The sequence below is a fragment of the Haplochromis burtoni genome, unplaced genomic scaffold (genome assembly GCF_018398535.1).
Source record: "Haplochromis burtoni strain Fernald_Lab_line unplaced genomic scaffold, NCSU_Asbu1 Contig_102, whole genome shotgun sequence".
NCBI classification, from domain to species: Eukaryota; Metazoa; Chordata; class Actinopteri; order Cichliformes; family Cichlidae; genus Haplochromis; species Haplochromis burtoni.
Genome location: NW_024582463.1, coordinates 1070559 through 1088519, shown reverse-complemented (window position 1 = coordinate 1088519; position 17961 = coordinate 1070559). Strand labels below are relative to the sequence as shown.

Genomic DNA, 17961 nt, shown 5'->3' with positions numbered 1-17961 from the left:
TGTAATCGTTTTTCTTTGGCGCCAAAGACTATTACCTCAGTTTTGTTTTTGTTTAGCTGGAGAAAATTGTGGCACAGCCAGTCATTAATTTCCTCAATGCATTTACCAAGAGCCTGTACAGGGCCTCGGTCTCCTGGTGACATTGTGATATATATTTGTGTGTCATCTGCATAGCTTAGTTTATTTTGTTGTTCTTTATAATCCGTGCCAGTGGGAGCATGCAAGTTTCATATGACCAGACTAGCCGTTTCTCCTTGTTGCTAGGTATGTACGTTGGATGTAAGGGCTGCTGAGCAAACAGACATTACGATGATTTAAATCCTTTCCTCTTACACTCGGCTGGAAAACTAATGTATATTTACCTGAAAGTCAGATAATTTAAGCTCGTTTCTTATTTTTCTGCCATGCTTTGATTTTGCAACAAATTCTTTATTAAAGCTTTCCTGCCTTATGCACTGCCACCTCCTCTTTTCCTCCCTGTCTTATCTCCTTCCCTGTTTTACCATTATCTATCCCTCACCCTGAGTCATTCCATTTTACTCACTCCCTCGCTCCCTTCTCAATTCGACATGGACATCCTCCTTCTTATCCCACTCGTTCCACACTCTAATTTATCCATCTTATCCCTCTATCCTTCCTTCCCTCTCCAGTCCCAACTGCCCCCCCCGTACTCCCTCTGCCACCTTCACGTCCTTCCACCTCCTCTTTGCCTTCATTCCTTTTCTTTTGAGCAAGGCCAAATCCAATCTTTTCCACACTCCCACTTTTCCCACTCGTTCTTTCAGTCTTAGTATCCAGCTTTTTATCCTTTACCATACTCCCACTCTTTCTCCTTCCACTCGCTTCATTTCTCACCCTCCTGCCTCAAACATTAGAAATATAGCTGTCATCTTGTCTGGTTTTTAATTTCTTCCATCCGTATGGTTCTTCAGAGTGAAGTTGCGCATTTTCTTTGTCTTTTATTTCCTTGTATTGCTCCTTCCCCTTTTTCTGGTCTCCTATGGCCACAACAAACTGCTTCATCCTCTCGCTATACTATATTCTTTCTATCTTCCACTTTTATTTCCGGGCGCACAGCCACCCCCTTCTCCCCTGCTAATGAGCTCTGAGTGAAGCGACTGAAAATGATATGCAATTAGTACTCAGCCTTCATGGCCTCTGTGTGCGCGCGTGCACATGTGACAGATTGAGACAAAGTTCTCCGCGCTTGCAGCTCGATGCCGTGCTCTCAGGTACAAGAATGAGGCTAATGTACTTTCCACGTGCAATGTGATGATGTAGGAATGTGTTTGGTAAAGGTAAGTAATATGAGTGTGTCCATAATAACAAAAGGGAAAGGCAGAAAAATAATCATATGCTGGCAATGTCCATATAGATTATGAACATATTTAAGAATTTAATGGGGGGGAAAGTGGGTTTGTCTATCACAGGTCAGTACATTATACATCCTCTATGATCTCGCTGCACCTTGGCACTGTAACTCAGAGCAGACATGATGATTCATTTTAATAGAATTACATTTTAATGAAACCTTCATTGTACTCTTGACTCTGGAGATGACCTGCAGTAATTTTAGGATGATATTTAGGATGAGTTTCACGGGAACAAATGTAACAAAACAAATGGCAAAGCAGCCAGATGTATGTAGTTGTGGTGTAACACTAGTAGTGGCATGTAGGACCCGTTAGCGCTACTTTGTGCCTTCTTTGGCACAAAGGGGTGCATGCATAAAAACTGGTCCTTCGTTACGGTCTTTCTCTTCCTGTTTCTACCACCTTAAACTTGAAATTGAAGAAAGGAAATGAGTCCTATGTCTACTTTCTTACTGTGAAAAGATTGCTGCCATTTATCTCTGTATAATTACCTTTAACTACAGTAGGAGGCCAGAAGGAAAATATGGGATCAGATGGGTTCTAGATTCGTAGGAGCCAACGGTGTCTGACAACAGAGGACTTGTACACAATAGGAATGGAAAATTCCACAGTATATCAGGTATATATTAGCCTACAGCTATGGCTTGTTAAAGGCTCTAGATCCAAAGTACCAGGCAAATTAATTTAGCCATGTGTCATGAAAACAGGTTAAACTAAGTAATTGGGATTTGTTAGTACATAATCTAAAAGTTTCCTGAACCCTTTTATAAGATGTACATGGCCATAGTGCACTGATTCAGCATTTCCAGTGCAGGATATCTTGAGGAAAGGAACTGGCTCCATTGTCTTTGAGAATATTTTACTCCATCAAACATGACGTTTAGATAAAAAGACGTTAAAGTCGACTCGGTTAACGGTGATGTCTTGTTAGGCTGCAGCTAAATCCTCTCAGGTTGAGTGTGTTGGACTGATAAGACGTGAGCTAGCTTGGATAAAACATTTGCACTGGTGGATAAACAATATGCGCACAGTCTTGACTTCGACTTCAGATGAAAGGGTTTACCTCATCTTTGAAGTTTCTCAGAGGGAGACATGGTAAGTTCAATTGGAGTTTAGACTTTTTGCGAAGACTGCAAGAGCCGATTTGTCTTGGTGTCTTTAATGTAGAGCTTGAACGCCGGAGTGTAGAATGCGGATTTGGCTATCAGGACTTTTCCTTCCAAACATAAGGCCAGTGACTCTTTAAAAGTCAATGCTTAGAGTCCACAAGAAAATGTGCGTTTAGCCATCAAAGCTGAAATATAACACTGTATGAAGACCGACCTCCATACTTCAGATATTTCTTGGGTGTCTTTGTCCTGGTGAAACACGGTTTATGCTGCTGGTCCCCAAAAAAGCTTTTGTTATACTGAAATCTGACTTGCACTTTGTGATAGTAGCAGTCATTAATGAATCCAGCTAATGTTGGAAATGCCCTATGATTGAACCTTTATGTTGTTCCATAGTTGATAAAGTGTGTGTCTTATTTATATCTCTAGTAGACTGGTGTTTCAGAGTTGGTCTAAGTATTTACAGGCAACTTAAGTAGCCTTAAGTGAGGTTGTTGCACAATCGTAGAAGTAAAGGCCAAGTAATGTATTTGGCATTTGGGTTCTGACAGCATTTAAAAAAAACAAAAGGCGATTCTGGCAGGGATGATAAATAAACTTGTCAGCTGAAACGGAGCAGAACAGATCCAGTATTGGACTGGGCATGTTGAAGGATTTATACATTCTTGGTGTTTTCAGGACAAAAAATATTGGATGTATTGAAGGTATGGCCTTGAAGTCAGAATAATCCGTACTCCAGAATTATTGAAAGAGTTGAGTACAAATAACCATTTAGTAAAAATCTGTGAAAATATTCATGTTTTTAGATGCAAAAATGTACCACGTACACAGATAGTTTGTTGTCATTAATAAAGGTGGAAAGGACTTGCATTTCTACAGCTACAAAGTTTGCTCAAGGTAGAGTTCGTTCCCTCTCGTTGGCTTAGTGTATAAAAGAAAAGAGCATGCAGCTTTGTATTGCATTGCATTTGTTGTAATCATTTGCTAAACTGGGGAATATGCTCCACTACACCTAAAAAAACAATTGACAAGTGCCTTAAGGCAGGTGGTGAATAATGTCTGAATGCAGTCTAAAGTTGTTGTACTGTGGTGGGTTCGAGTCTGAACCTTGTCATCATTTTCAGTTTGTTGTGCATACTTGAAACGAAATAATTTAATCAAATTTCCACCATCTAATTGACAAAGAACAAACCGCAGGGTAGTGCTGCAACTCAGGAGTACCTAGTTTGGTGGGCTCTAGGCGAAATATAATTAAACTGCTATTTGTAGCCTGCCTGCTGTGCTCGGTGCATGAAGGGTACTTGAATTGGAGAGTGCACACACAATATGCAGAAAAGAGGGCGTAGAGGTCAACCACTTGTGTTTTTTTTTTCTTTCTTTCTTTCTTTTTTTTTCTTTTTTAAATTGGCAGACTTTTATAAAATTACATGTTGGCCATGGGTAAATGGATCTGGTCACTTTTTGGCAAAGTTTGCAGTCTTACTAAGTAAGTACTTACTATCCTTGGCACAGCTGCATTAGTGCAGCACATAATACACACGTCACATTAAAGAGAAACGGTCTGAATTTTGCGCTGTCAAAGTATCAGACTTTTGTTTGACAGATAAATTTGTAGAACTTTAAAATATTTATTTTACATGATACATTCATGGTCAATTAGTTTAAAAAAAGATTAGCACCGTAGTGAAGTCGTGCTCCGAGGACGAACAGCAGCATCTCCTGGGCTTCGCTCAAATACCTCAACTGTACTAGTGTGAGTAACTTTTAAAGTGTGTATGTGAGAGGGGGGGAAGTAGCTGCAGTGTCAGAAAAGTAAATGCTTTTAGTGGCTGTTACCTTCCTTTAGCCATGAAGTGTGTCAGTGTAATCTGAGGCTACGCTAAAGTATCAGGTGTAGAAGCAGAGAGCTGTGACGGGCTGCAGAGTGTGTAACCGGGCTGCTTAAGTAGCAGGTCAGTTTTTAAACTTTATAATTTTGTTGATGCTGCAATTTCTGGGCTCCACATACTTTTAGTTGTGTATATAGGAACAGAACATTACTGTACAGAGAACTTCCAGATTATATTTCTCGCATTGAACCATAAAGCACAAACGATGAGATTGAGGAATATTAATAATCCATTTATTAATTATGCATACCCATAACCCATATTTTTTCCAGTTACATTTTATGTCCTAGGCTTGCAAATGAGTCCTGCATTATATATGTAGCATGTATATTATAGTAAAGATGGTTATGAGATTCTTAAACAAGAGAGAAGAGAGAAAGGACACAATACATCAAATAGTGACGTTTAGACAAACAGCATTTCCGTGGGATATTTCTTGATCTTTCACTCCCTGCTTTAGTCTTATTACCGCAGGTCATTCTCAGACCGTGAGATTATTTGAAAGTGTGGAAATGTGGATCTGTAATCTATTTGAGTCGGAGCTTTCAGGACATATTATACAGCTAGCTGCATCATTCCTAACCTGAAGTTCTTAGCTATCAAACTCTCGTCCCTGCTTATAGTATCCAACTTTGTTTCCGTACAGATGTTTCAGGTCAGTCCTAATAAGTGTGGTTAATCCTGTGTTCTCTACTTTGCCAGCAGTTACAACATGTAGCATTTACTGTCCTCGCATTTTTGTTGTAGCCGAGCAACAGCTCTTAGGCTGTAGCGCGGCATTTACTTCACTGAAGGCAAATCACCTTCATCCCCTTCTTGCATAGTTGGGCCACATTGTGTAACTTGCTAATGATCCAAATGACTTTTATTCTGTAAATGACTGCGCTGAGGGACAGATGTGGCTGCAGGCGCTTTAATTTGTCGGAGTCAAATTAGTATACAATGAATTTCATAAACCTTCAAGGCGCTTCACTCAATCAGAATAGCCTTATGTTTTCCAGATAAATTATGTACAGAAGGAAATCTAGGTCAGACTTGATCTGTGCAATAAAAAAAAAGCCAAGCGTTTGACTCTCAACTGAGAAAATGTTTTGTCATCTCGTTTGTCATTGAAATATTTATTTGCATAACACTAAAGAAGTTCAGTAGGAACACAATTTCCATTTTCCATCTCATAAGCCGTATATTAGAATTTCAATAGTTGTCCTTTTGGGTTTGTTTGTTCTTTTTTTCCTTTCTTTTTCTTCTGCATTACTTTTAATGAATATCTGAATGCTCTGCAGATGTCAGTGTGTTTATGTTAAGTGAGCAAGTTGAACTGCTGACAGAAGGAGTTACTGTCAAAATAAATTTGTCTTCGCCAATTATTATATGTATTATAGTTTTATCTCAATTATTAGCCTCAATAAAATTGTATGCAACACAAGAGAGAATAAAAATCCCTGTTCCTGTGTACTGTCGGGCAAAGCTCTATAGCCCTCAGAGGCTAACAGTGTGGATACATAGTGACCAGTTTTTGTTGGTAGTATTCTCAGTCTGGTTTCGAATCTGTATCCTAATTAAAAATAAAATAAAATGCAGAGAAACCGAGAAATTTCCATAACTGCTGTTGGGGGCATATCCCAGTGTGTCTCATTTCATCTTGTTCTTTTGTTATTGGAAGATTTGAGTGGAGCTGTCTAACTTCAAAGTTCCAACTTATTCATGAAAGTGGAACAAAGACATGATGTTGGCGCCTGTCCAACTTATCAAGAGAGAGTTGGTGTCTTCCACCAACACATTTCACAGCAAGCTGATGCATAATCGTCCTTCTGTTTAGCCAGGATGTGGATGCAACAGAAATGAGACATAAAGGAGATGAAAGCCAAAACAGTGACCATGATCTAAGCTTGTGTGCCAAGATGTTTCTCATTCATCCTTCAAGCTGGAGAGGTTGTGTAGTTGTTTGTCTTGGGCAGTGGGTGGGCTGTGTGAGGAATTACATCTCCCCTCACCCACACACTGTGTCTGTCCACAGCTGCATTTAAAATGTGCCCCCATTAAAATAAACAGGAAGAAGTATTTTTATACATTTGGTTGTGTGTTTGACTGCACAAGGTCATGAAGCTTAACCTAGAACACCTCATTGGAGCTTTACATTTAAATAAATGCATTCAGATGAGCCAAAATTGATGTTAAGGGTTACAGCTCATGGAAATGGGAGAAACTCTGTCCCTCTTGCATTTAAATTCCTTCTTATATTGAATAATCACTGAATACAGATTTACATAATGTACTGCTGTTTGTGTGCATGCACTTGCCCCTGAGTGATGATGCATTTCTGGAGTTGTGAATAAAGTATTTTGCATATGTAAAACAATTTGTATACTTTACGTTTCTGATGTTGTTTGACATGTAACATAATACACAGAGCTGAATGAAACGCATGCTGTGAGCATCTACATCTGTGAGTGACACATTCGAATTTAATAAATCAAAATAGTAGTGATCTATTCATCTTTGTAGCACCTTAGCATGCCTAATAATCTCTAATGAACACAAGTTATGTTACCGGTTTATCACTTGGTTAGATTATGTTAAATTGCATTTACTGTGCCCAGCTTGTTTACCCCTCTCTCACTGTCCTGGAGTTATTGTTTCAGCAGCATTAAATTAGTAGTAGGCTATCAAATGCATTGTTTGCTTGTCAAACACTCCAGATTCATTTCCTCAAGTGAGAAATTAAACCCATTTTATCTCCAGACCCTCTCTGCCCCAATTTTATGCCAAGAATAGCTAAAAAAAATCTTATATTAAGGGAAAAGTGGTCTTTCTGCTCCCATAAGTCTTGTAAGTGTGGGAAAAAATGTTCTCCACAGTGACATCAAGGGAAATTAAGGGCTATTCAAACCATACTCAGGTTGTCCATAATTCACCTCATCGCCTCTCTCTCTCTGCAACAGCGTGGACCTGGTGCATGCTCAGCTCCATGTGTGCGAGGGCCGCAGCCTGCCAGAACTCGGCCTCAAACAAGACAAGATCAGGGTGAATGGCTGCGCAATCCAGTGTAGAGTGACAACCGAGGACCCATCCAGAGGCTTCCAGCCAGACACGGGAAGGATTGAGGTAGGCTTTATCTACAAGTGCCCTCATTGTGTTCATTTGCTGGTGTAGTGAAGCTATTCGTCTACTAAGAAACCTAATGAAGGTGGCAAAGGCCAAAAGAGGCCAGCTGATTTTACAAAATCAAAAAGCTTTTTTGTGGCGGTTCAGATGGTGTGAACAAGACTGCAAGAGTTAAAAGGTTCTTTCTTTTTGGCCAAAAATGCAGCAATAATATTTAAAATTTCATGTGTACATTTTCCACCAGTATCCTGCGATCTCTAAATTCACTAAATCTGCCAGAGGAGTTGAGTGCACTCTATCAAAAGCCAGTGTTTGCGGCATATCAAATTATTTTAACCTTGTTAGTTTATACTCAAACAATAAGAGCCTTGGAGCCGACCATGCGTGCACCTGCATCGTGATCTTGATTTCTGAAAATAGAGCCAGTGATTCCAAACGAGAACTATTCCCATAGTGATATGATATAATTTTCCTGTTTTAATGAGAGAGGAGTATTCGCATCCAGCACGGCCTGGGTGAGGCTGCTGCTACTGACAGGAACTAGAAATGTGAAAGCTTTCACTGATGGGTGCATTTAAACTGTTAGACTGAGTGGGTTCATCATTGTCTGGAGGTGGGGGTGTTGAAAACATTTCTTTTGGTTTACAAGTACTCTGCTCCACATTTTGATTAAAAAGAAATGGATTACCAATGACTTTCTGGTCTTACCAATTCTGTTTAAAAAGGGGTGAACTAGAAGTTGTTTTGCATATAGATTTAAATTTCATTTGTCATTTCATTTGGCTCCAAGGGGTTTTAGTTTATTAGCGGGATACGTGGCTCAATGATCAGACTTAATTTAACCTGGAAATATCAGCGCATTAAAGGAGCCATCTCAGAATTTTCTTAATTTTAAGTTGTATTATAGTAAGCAGCATATATTCCAGGATCATCTTTAAATTGGCCTTGCAGGACCAAACATCGAATCTGTTTTTAAATACCATCCTCATTAGATGGCATTCTCACGTTCATTACTATTCACCGTGAAAATTATGTGAGAAGAGTGGCCATGAAGGGGCTTGTGACCTTTCCATTTCAAGGACTTTCCACCTTGTTTCTACTCCATATTTTTCCTCTTCAGCTTCCCCCTGCAATTCACAGAAACCGTCCTCCAACCTACCACTCAGCTTAACAATAATGTACATATTTCACACACCCAGATTCCCTCTTCATAGAGCACTCACTCTTCTTTTCAGCCATTTTATTAATTTCCTTCTCCATTGGGTTTATCCTGGTCTCTTTACCCGTCATCCTGCACCATTTACCTGTGATTTTGAATGAGGAAACACGATGGACAATAGAGGGAGGCCTCACCACCACCATGCAAGGTGAATGAAATAAACACAATCAATAAAGATGGAGGAATGGGACACCAGGCACTTAATAAATTATTGCTGGATGGCCGTGACTGGTCGGAGGCGGAGCAACAAAGTAAAAGGTGAAGGGCACGAGGATGAAAGTTACAGGTTGTAATTCACTTGAGGTGTCCGAGGAAAGTCGAGTAATTGTCTTTGAGAAATAACGACACTGAAACTTCTGCGCAGGGTCGGATCAGATACAGATAACCCTTCAAACACGATGCTCCAAATATTTGAAACCCACGTGGTTGTAGCACAGAAGGTGATGGATTTTCAGCAGTGCTGTGTTTCAGGAGGAAAAGACTGGAGCCACACACTACTTCCATAAAGCACCAAAATAACTGTCCTTTACTTGGATCAGAAAAAACTTCACGTTAGAACAGCATAAAAATCTGCAAAAATAAAGGTGGGATATTTGATGTTGGAGGTAAAAAGGGAACAGCACCACATCAGAGGCTATTTTTATATCTCATCTGTATGTGAAGAGCAAAGTGATGCAAAATAAAGGTAAATACTTGGCTCACATTTGCAGTGCTGTTCCTTAGTTTTCTGGGGCTGTTCACTGTGCGCGTGTGCGCTAAAGCAAACAAAACAGGGAGGAAAAATTGAACTTTGATAATAGATAGCAAGATTTGAACCTGAACTTCAAAATCAATAGGCAATGTTTTTATTTATTATAGGAATGAAGTCATTACTGAGTTTTTCTGGGGCTTCTAGTTAGTTTTCTCACCAGTATGGTGCCATACTTGCACCAACACATTCACCCCCAGGCAAGTTTCTGCCCTGAATAGATTTAATAGATGTGTTGCCGGGGAATAATGGATATGTTATATAATGTTAAAACAAATCGAACCCAGAACTACCACAGCTGCATTTTCATTGCAAAAAGTTAAAAATTATATTGGTACATTTTTTAATAACAGTTCAGTAAATTATGCCTTTTTAGACTTTTTGGAAAACGACAAAGAAGTTAAATTTGCTTAAAAACAACTGAATTTCAGTAAATCTTTACAATATTAACCAGCTTCATGCAACACAGCAAGGTTGGTGTTTAATTTGCACAGTGTGGATATACCACAGAGGTCTGCATACACTGAGTGATATTAAAATCTCACAAGTGTGACCCTAAACTACTGTTTTCTCTTCTTCTCTCGGTTCATATTTTCCGTAAGATGCTTTGCTTATGCACCATTAAAACATTGGAGGAAGCAGAATGAAAAATATGCTAATGCCTTAGCTTTAGGGGAGCGTAGCCTGGAGCAAGTAAAATGGTGTTTAGGCATAGGAGGCACAGAGGAGAGGTTCATAGAGGGAGAAATAAAGTAAGGTGTGAGCGAGGGATGAGGAGTGATGGATGCCGTAGTGCAAGCACGGCAGCAGCCCCGTCGACAGAATGACTGGGAGGAATGGACTGCCTGCTTTGGAAGGCGAAGGGGGGAAGAGTATTAAAGCAGCACCTTGACATTTTGTATTTTAATCTATTTTTCTTCAGACGCTCTTCACATTCGGTGTGTTTGCGAGTCTTTTGGCACGTAAACGCTGTGATCAGTTTAGCTTTGTGAGATATGAAGGTGATTCTAAGAAGCACAAGTGGAAAAACCTTTACTCCCATAGTGTGATAAGTGGATGATGAAAGACTATTTACTGAACCCTGAAATCACGTTACGGCAGTAAAATAAAGATGGTGGAAATATGGTTTTGTTGTTCACAGCGGGGGAAACAGTGGGGGTGAGTTTGAGCTTGCTTCATAGTATGCTGAGGTATTGAAGCGAATGATTAACATGTGATCTAAGGGAGCGGCGATCACCCTTTTTTTTTCCATCTCATTTATCTGCTGATCCATCTTCAGAGTTGCTCCATCGTGCTCGTGTCTTCCTTTCCTCTTAACTCTGTCCTCCTCTCTCCTTGTCAACGGTGCCCTTTTCTCCCAGTTTCCCATTGTTTCCACATTTGCTCTCAATCCATTACGTCCAACTATCAATCTTCCCTCATCCTTTCACCTTTAACATCCCTTAACCTTTAACATTACCAACAATCTCTTCCAATCCTTTTCTCACATTTGTCTTTCCCAGCTTCGTCTCTGCAAGGCCAAGTCCTGCTGTTCTCTTCTCCTCCCAGTGTTCATTTTATTCAACCTCCTGTTACTCAGAAACTCATTTTACATCTTCCTTTTCCTCTCACTCAGTCTGCCTCCACTCTGTCCTTCCTTCCTCCCTTTCTGCTGTCATGTCCTGCTCGGCGTACTAAACCAGGGGAACAGAAAACCCTTACTGGAGCAATACCAGACTACTTCATCTTCTCCTTCTTCATTCATTGTCCCATTAGTCATAATGTGACGATCAGATGAGGATTTAACTGTCCTCCCATACATCACTTGTCTTTTCTCTTCGACGTGTCGACCAGCATTACTCACATCTGTGTCTCCACTTCCACCCCCCCCAACAGCATCCTTCTCTTGTTTGTTTCTTTTAATGGAACACATTTGCATGCGTCACTCGGCGTATTTGATGTGTTTAAAAATGCTTGTGCACGGGTCTGCAGGCCTGCGTGTGCCGGTATGTGTGCCTTGTTCATCCGAGGAGCAGTCTTGAGTTTGAAAACAGGTGGAGTCCTAATTGGAGGAAGTGTATTTGTCTTGCCTATCATCATAAAAACACCTTCAGCTGCACACCATAAACAGACCGGCTCGATCTTATTGGCAGTTTCATCACTGTTATCTTTCATTTTCTTCCCTGCCATTAACAGAGCCGCCAGTCAGCGGTGTAATCAACTGGTGACTGAACTTGTTATAAGTTTGAACTCCTGCTTAAAAGTTTTGACTGTTGATCGATTTCCTATGTGCTGTTTTTGTATATTTTTGTGATTTAGGGTTTTAAAAAAGTGGTTAACATAAGAGGAAGTTTGACAGTATGTTTTCAAAACTGTGGTCCTGCATTACACTGTGAAAGAGGCTCAGAGCTGGCTCTTTAAAAATGCAGGTATCTCATTGGGTCATCTCATGATGCCTGCTACCATTACCTGCAGTACTGTGAAAGTCTTGGGCAAATGGATGCAGTGAGTTTATTTGAGCATGTAGAAACACAAACGAATACAAGGCAAAAACGGTGTGGGTGTAATTCAAAGTCAATATTTGGTACGACCACCTGTATTCTTCAGGAATGGCTCTACATGCTTGTTGGACATTCAGAGCTCCCCTTTTGATGCTGGGTGCCTTTTTGTTCTGTTCTGTCAGATAATCCCACACTCATTCAATAAAGCTGACATTTTAAAGTTTCAGCACCTCATCAGACCTGTTGCCACTGATTTTCAGTCCAGTTCTTGTGTAATTTGGCCCCCTCAGCCTTTTCTCCCTGTTTCCCTGCCTCAAGAATGGCTTCCCGACAGCCACACGTCCACTGAGACGGTTTCTGATGAGGCTTTAGTGAACAGTGGCTGGATCAACTGAAGGGCCAAATGCCTCTCCAGGTCCTGTGTCAAGTCTTTATTGGATTTTTTCCCCCCCTTGTTTCTTATGAAAATGACTTTAAGATGCTTTAGATGGCTGGGGTTGCCACTCGCAGGGAACACTGTACCGCTTGCCAGGTTTTGAGTTAATAGATGAATACTTTTATTTTAAGCTTTTGTCTCTAAATTCAGCTAAAGAAATAGAAACAAATGTCATTGTGACAGGCTTTTAGTAACAAAGTGCCTTAAGGTGCAACACTAGTTAATCTCTTGAGTTGGATGCCTTTCATGCTTGAATGAGTCATTGGTCAGTAGCTTATCAAACGAGTAAAAACAAACACTGAAAATGGTCAGCTACAAGGACTGGACTGCACATGTGTGAAGAAGTCAATGTCTAAAGGAACCCTTTGCACAGACTTCTGCACAATACTGTATTCAGACCAACCAGTAGATGTGCATTCAGGAAAACCCAGATGAGTTTTTCGAGAAGAAGCTGCCGTTGAAGAGAACAAGCAAAGGAAATGTGGCTGTTTGTCATAGCTATTTATTAATACTGTGCAGTTAATGTTATTATCGCGCAGTCTATATATGCGTACGCCTGATTTTTGCATCCTTGTTTATTGGATCCAGTGTAGCTTGTATTAAACTTCCGAGACTTCATAATCTTTAGATGCCTTAAGGATGCTATAATGTAATTTCAGCTAGTTTGAAAGTTATTAGTCCAAGTCTGGTGTAGGGCTTTACAGTCTACTTGTGGCGTGAAAGAAAAACGGACCAATCACAAGGCTGTGAGTAAATTAGATTAAACTGCTAAACTAATACCCACAGTGACACGTAATGATGTAACCTTGGCGGTCTGTGCGCTCATAACTCAAGGACTAGCAGTATTTTCCATAATGGTAGTAAAAAGTGTCGAGGTCAGCATTTGTCTATAAAAAGCGGTTTGTCACCATTACTGGTAATGATAATGGTAACCTTATTATTTTATACGCAGATTAAAGTCGTTCCCTCGCAGAGAGACTAACACATTGGGTGCAGTAAACCGTGTCATGCACTTATTAGTCAGCAGGATGTGATTTTCCCACACATACAGTTTGTAGATGTGGTGATGCAAGATCACATCTACTGTCCAGTGCCTTCACGAGAGGAAACATCTCCTTTGGTTTCCGATAGCACTATACAAGGATTACACATAAAGCAAGAAAACAGAGTGAGGGGCACGTTCACATTGCCCCTTGTTAACACCCCCGACCCCTGACCAGAACACCAGACCTGCAGGAGGGCAAACCAGCAGCACTGTGGCTACAGACACACATGCAGTCCTACAAGATGTGATTTCCCAAGAAAAAGGGTTTGACCTTGAAGGTCGTGGGTGGGGTGATTCCTCCCGTGTGAGCGGTGTCTACGCAGGCGGAGTTTGTTGAATCGCTGTGTGAGGAATATGTTTTATCATATTTATGCATTTTTTTTTACCCTGTTTTTGTATTTCATGCATTGAATGCAGCATTTTCCCATCTTTGCCTCTCATCACCATGGTAAGTATAGGCCCATACCAGCCTGTATTTTTACAAAGTGACATTTCTCCCGTTCCTTTATTAGTTTACCCTCGACTGAATTGTCTGCTCATCCATTTGGTGTGCCTCACTCTGCGTTCCTACCTCTTTCTCATCTCTCCTCTTTCCATTTGTATTTTTAACTGCTAATTGTTTGCAAATCCTTTTAATGATTTGATAAAAACAACTATGGAACATGTTGAGAGACCGTCGGTGTTTGTATTGAGTCAAAGTCTCGGTGTGCAAAGTTTCTTACTTGGTTGCTGTAGCTCATTCAGGAGAAATCTATTTTCATTCAAAGACCAAAGCTTATTGAAATTGGGGAAATATGCATGAGTGAACATCGTGAAATGCTTCGTCTCCCAGTTTTTACTTCAACTGCTCCAGATTCCAGGCGTCAAAGAAAATCCCGACTGTTATGGATAGTCGATGGCATAGATTTTTTTTTTTTTTTGGAAATCGTTGCCGTTCTTCGGTAGTCTTCATTTCCAGCGACACAGCTCCTCCCAGCAATAAGAGCATTTGTGATTATCTGGTTCTCTTTTTTTAAAAATGTTACAATGAGACAAATTGAATAATTCTTGTTAGCATATTGGTCTGCCGACGAAGTGAGGAGTAAGTGGATACATCTCGGAGGAATAAAAGAAGCAACAAAACAAATGAGTTTTCAGGCATAAATCCCACCACTCAGACATCATTAGGAGTGATGAGAAAACAAAGCACGAATTAAATGCTCAACAAAAGGTGCAGTTTATCAGCAGAGGAATGCACATCTACAAGCTGTTGCCCCTGCTATGCACACAGTGTATTCTAAAAAATATTCGGACTTGAGACATGTTGTAGATTTAATTATTGAAACATAAAATTACAATCTTTGCGTCAGTCTTCACTCTGGAGGAGCCCAGGAAGACGAGCTGCTGCCTTTTTATTGTAGCTGTTGGGGATAATGAAGAATTGATGACTGTGAAAACATGTTGTTGTTTTTTTTTGTTTGTTTTTTTTAAAGAAAGTTAAAGTTTAGAAGCAGCTCTTCGTCTTATACGCAGACTCGCCAGACACTTCATTAGGTACGCCTTGCTTGTGCTGGACTGGACACTGTTTTGCCTCATCCCACAGGTGTTTATAGGAGTGAGATCTGTGGAGACTGTATAGAAGCCGTATTGAGTACCGTGAAGTCATTTTCATGTTCAAGAAACCAGTTTGAGATGATTTAGTGTGACTATAAAGGATGAACACAGTCAGCAAGAGTACTGAAAGGCTGTGGCATCTCAACAAGCTCACCTGGTACTAAGATTTAACTAAGTGTTAGCCCATCTTCACATTATGAAGGCATAAGACATCAAATCTGCTCCAAGGTTTGTGTTCAGAGATGCTCTTCTTCATACCCTGATTGTAATAAGTGGTTACTTGAGTAGGGGTCAACGCTTCTATCAGCTTGAAGCAGTCTAGCTATTCTCCTTTGACCTCTGACATTAACAAGACGTTTTCTTCCTGCCGCTTACTGAATATTTTCCTTTTCCCCCTGATCATTCTCTGTAACCACAGAGTTGCTCATGTGGGAAAATCCCAGTAGATCAGCAGTTTCTCGAATATTCAGACCAACGCGTTTGGCACCAACAATCATGCCACGTTCAAAGTTAAATCACCTTTCCTGCTGATTCTGATGCTCTGTTTTAACAGGTTGTATTAGCATGCATGTCTACATGCATTGACTTGCTGCTATGTGATTTCCCTAATTAGACATTTGCATTAATGAGCAGTTGAGCAGGTGTACCTAACAAAATGTCAGGTGAGTGTGTATCCTAACAGAAACTCCAGCTACATTTCTCTGCATATTTTCGACTAGTGTGGTAGTTGCCATCCTTTTCTCCCTAATACTGCATCTTTCTCTGCTCCCACTGTATCTTTTCCCTTCTATTATCCCTTTCACCCTCTCCTGGATCCATTTCCATCTGCCTTCCTCACTTCCCGCTGTCACTATCAGTTTCCCCCTGTTTTCTGCCTCTGTTTATGTATGTGATCTAGACTGTACATGCAGGTGTGTGGGAGTGTTGGTGTGCAGCACGTTCAGACATAGATGTGCTGCATGCACACAGGTGTGTTGTGTCTATAATTGAAATTCCCTGCTGTTGACAAGCCTTCTTGCCGTCTCATATTCCTGTCGTTTATGTTGTTTTTCCAGCTGATCCTCCCTCTCTCCAACTCTCATTTATCATTCCTCCTGTTTTCTATCTACCCTCGCTATCACCCTCCCATCTCCTCTCTTCAGTTTCATATTTATATTTCTTTCTAGTTATTATTCACCCGTTCTCTGTCATTTCTCATTTCCCCCCCCTGTGCACCTGCTTCGTGTCTTTTGCTCTTCTGTTAGTTGATTTTTGCAGTTTCATATTTCTTTCAATGTTTTCTTTCACCTTCTTGTCACATTGGTGCCCATCTATTTTTGCCTCTTCCTCTCTCATACCTGATTTCCACCTCCTATTCTTTCTTTTGCACCTCACTGTCATGTCACTCGTTAGTTTTTGCAGATTTCCCCCAGTTTCTCTCCTTTCATCTAATTTTTAAACGCTCGTTCGGTTTATTTTCTTATCCCCCTCCTCTTTTCATTTATTTCTACATCTTTTAAACACTTCTCCTTTCTCTATCCTTCCACTCATTCTCCCTCCTTTCATCCCCTCTATGAAAATCTTTTCCTTATTTGTCACTTAGTCCCCCGCTCCTCCATCTTGCTTCCTCCTCCCTTACTCGTTTGTCTAAATCGGATTCCTCCCTTTTCTCCCTCCTGCTTTTGTGCACACCTGGTCTCCCATTCACTCTATTCACAGTATACTTCATCTCTTTGCTCCTTAACGCTGCACTATTTGTCATTTTGTTTTTCTTCTCATACCTGGCTGTCATTTTCTCTCTCCTCCTTTTGTTTTCAATGTCTTACTTTGTCTCTGCACCCTGTGTATTCACAGCTCTTATCTGTGTTCTTTCTCAGTCTTACATTTTCTATGGAGGATGCTTGCATGTGTTCACACATCTAGTATTAATATAATACAATACTGCATGGTTACATCGAGTGCCATGTCTGTACTGCATTATTGAATCAATGCTTCAGGGAATACTTACAGGAAATCAGTACATTAGGAAAGGCTTACCTTTATATTTTTGCTACACAGTGTGCATATTGAAAGTGTTTAATTTAGCAACAAAAATTTGTTTCTCTTTAGTAGTTTCCCTTTTTGCGTCGGCTGCGAGGGGATTGGAGTAACTGAAGTACTCTAGAAGTAGTTTTTTGAGATTATTGTTCAGGCACTTTCTCCTGTAGAACTTCACAATGTTCGAGCTTTCTGATGCTTAACTTCATCTTGTTATTTATTCATTAAAAAAAACAGAGTTCCCACAATTTGATGTAATTTGTTCTTTAATCTTCCTGCTGTTACCGTGTAATTGAAAGGCAGATCTGTTTGTTGATTTCAGACAAGCTCATTTGTTTGTGCAGATGAAACATTACTGAAGGATGCTCGAGTTCATTGGGACTAAATTTGAGGAAGTTTTCATTTTTACCGAAAAAGTTGCGACTGACCCTGTAAAAGATGTTTGTTTAAAGACAGATGGAGACAGTTGAGTTTTTAATGTCTAAAATGGCATCAAATGAGAAATTACGCCTACACTCTGTTTTTCAGTGATTATCCATTTCAAATGAGCGTTTCTAGCACCTCAGAAGAAAAGAGGGGCATTAATGTTTCTTTAAGACAGCAATGACCTGAAACTTGAGCTTTTCATTAGAGGATTTTGAAGCTGTATAATGATAAAATACCCAGTCTCCTTCTGAAACATGACTGTTTCTGTCAGTTTTAAATGACAATAAAATCAAGATTGTTCATTTCTTGAGTGCGTAAGAGTAAAGACAGCTATCAGCTTCAAGTGTGGTGAAGCACATTTATTCATGTTTTGACTGGGGATGCATGGAACAAGTAAAGCAGGTGTCTTCACTAGTCCTTTATCACAATGCCTACTTTCAGTTTTCACAGTGGGTTCACATTTATGGGCTCAAAATGTGGTCATAAATATTTTGTACTTGTAAAAAAGATTTGTGTGTGGAC

The 17961-nt window shown here is 40.2% G+C and overlaps 1 protein-coding gene across 2 annotated transcripts in view; it reads left to right on the top strand.

The window, feature by feature from the left end:
• The window catches only part of pcxb (pyruvate carboxylase b), a 299933-nt gene that overhangs the window by 96067 nt on the left and 185905 nt on the right, over positions 1 to 17961 (top strand). For both annotated transcript variants that reach the window (XM_042223129.1, XM_042223128.1), the window contains exon 11: positions 7314 to 7476. In XM_042223129.1, coding sequence (XP_042079063.1) covers positions 7314 to 7476 — 163 coding nt within the window. The remainder of the gene's footprint in view (positions 1 to 7313; positions 7477 to 17961) is intronic.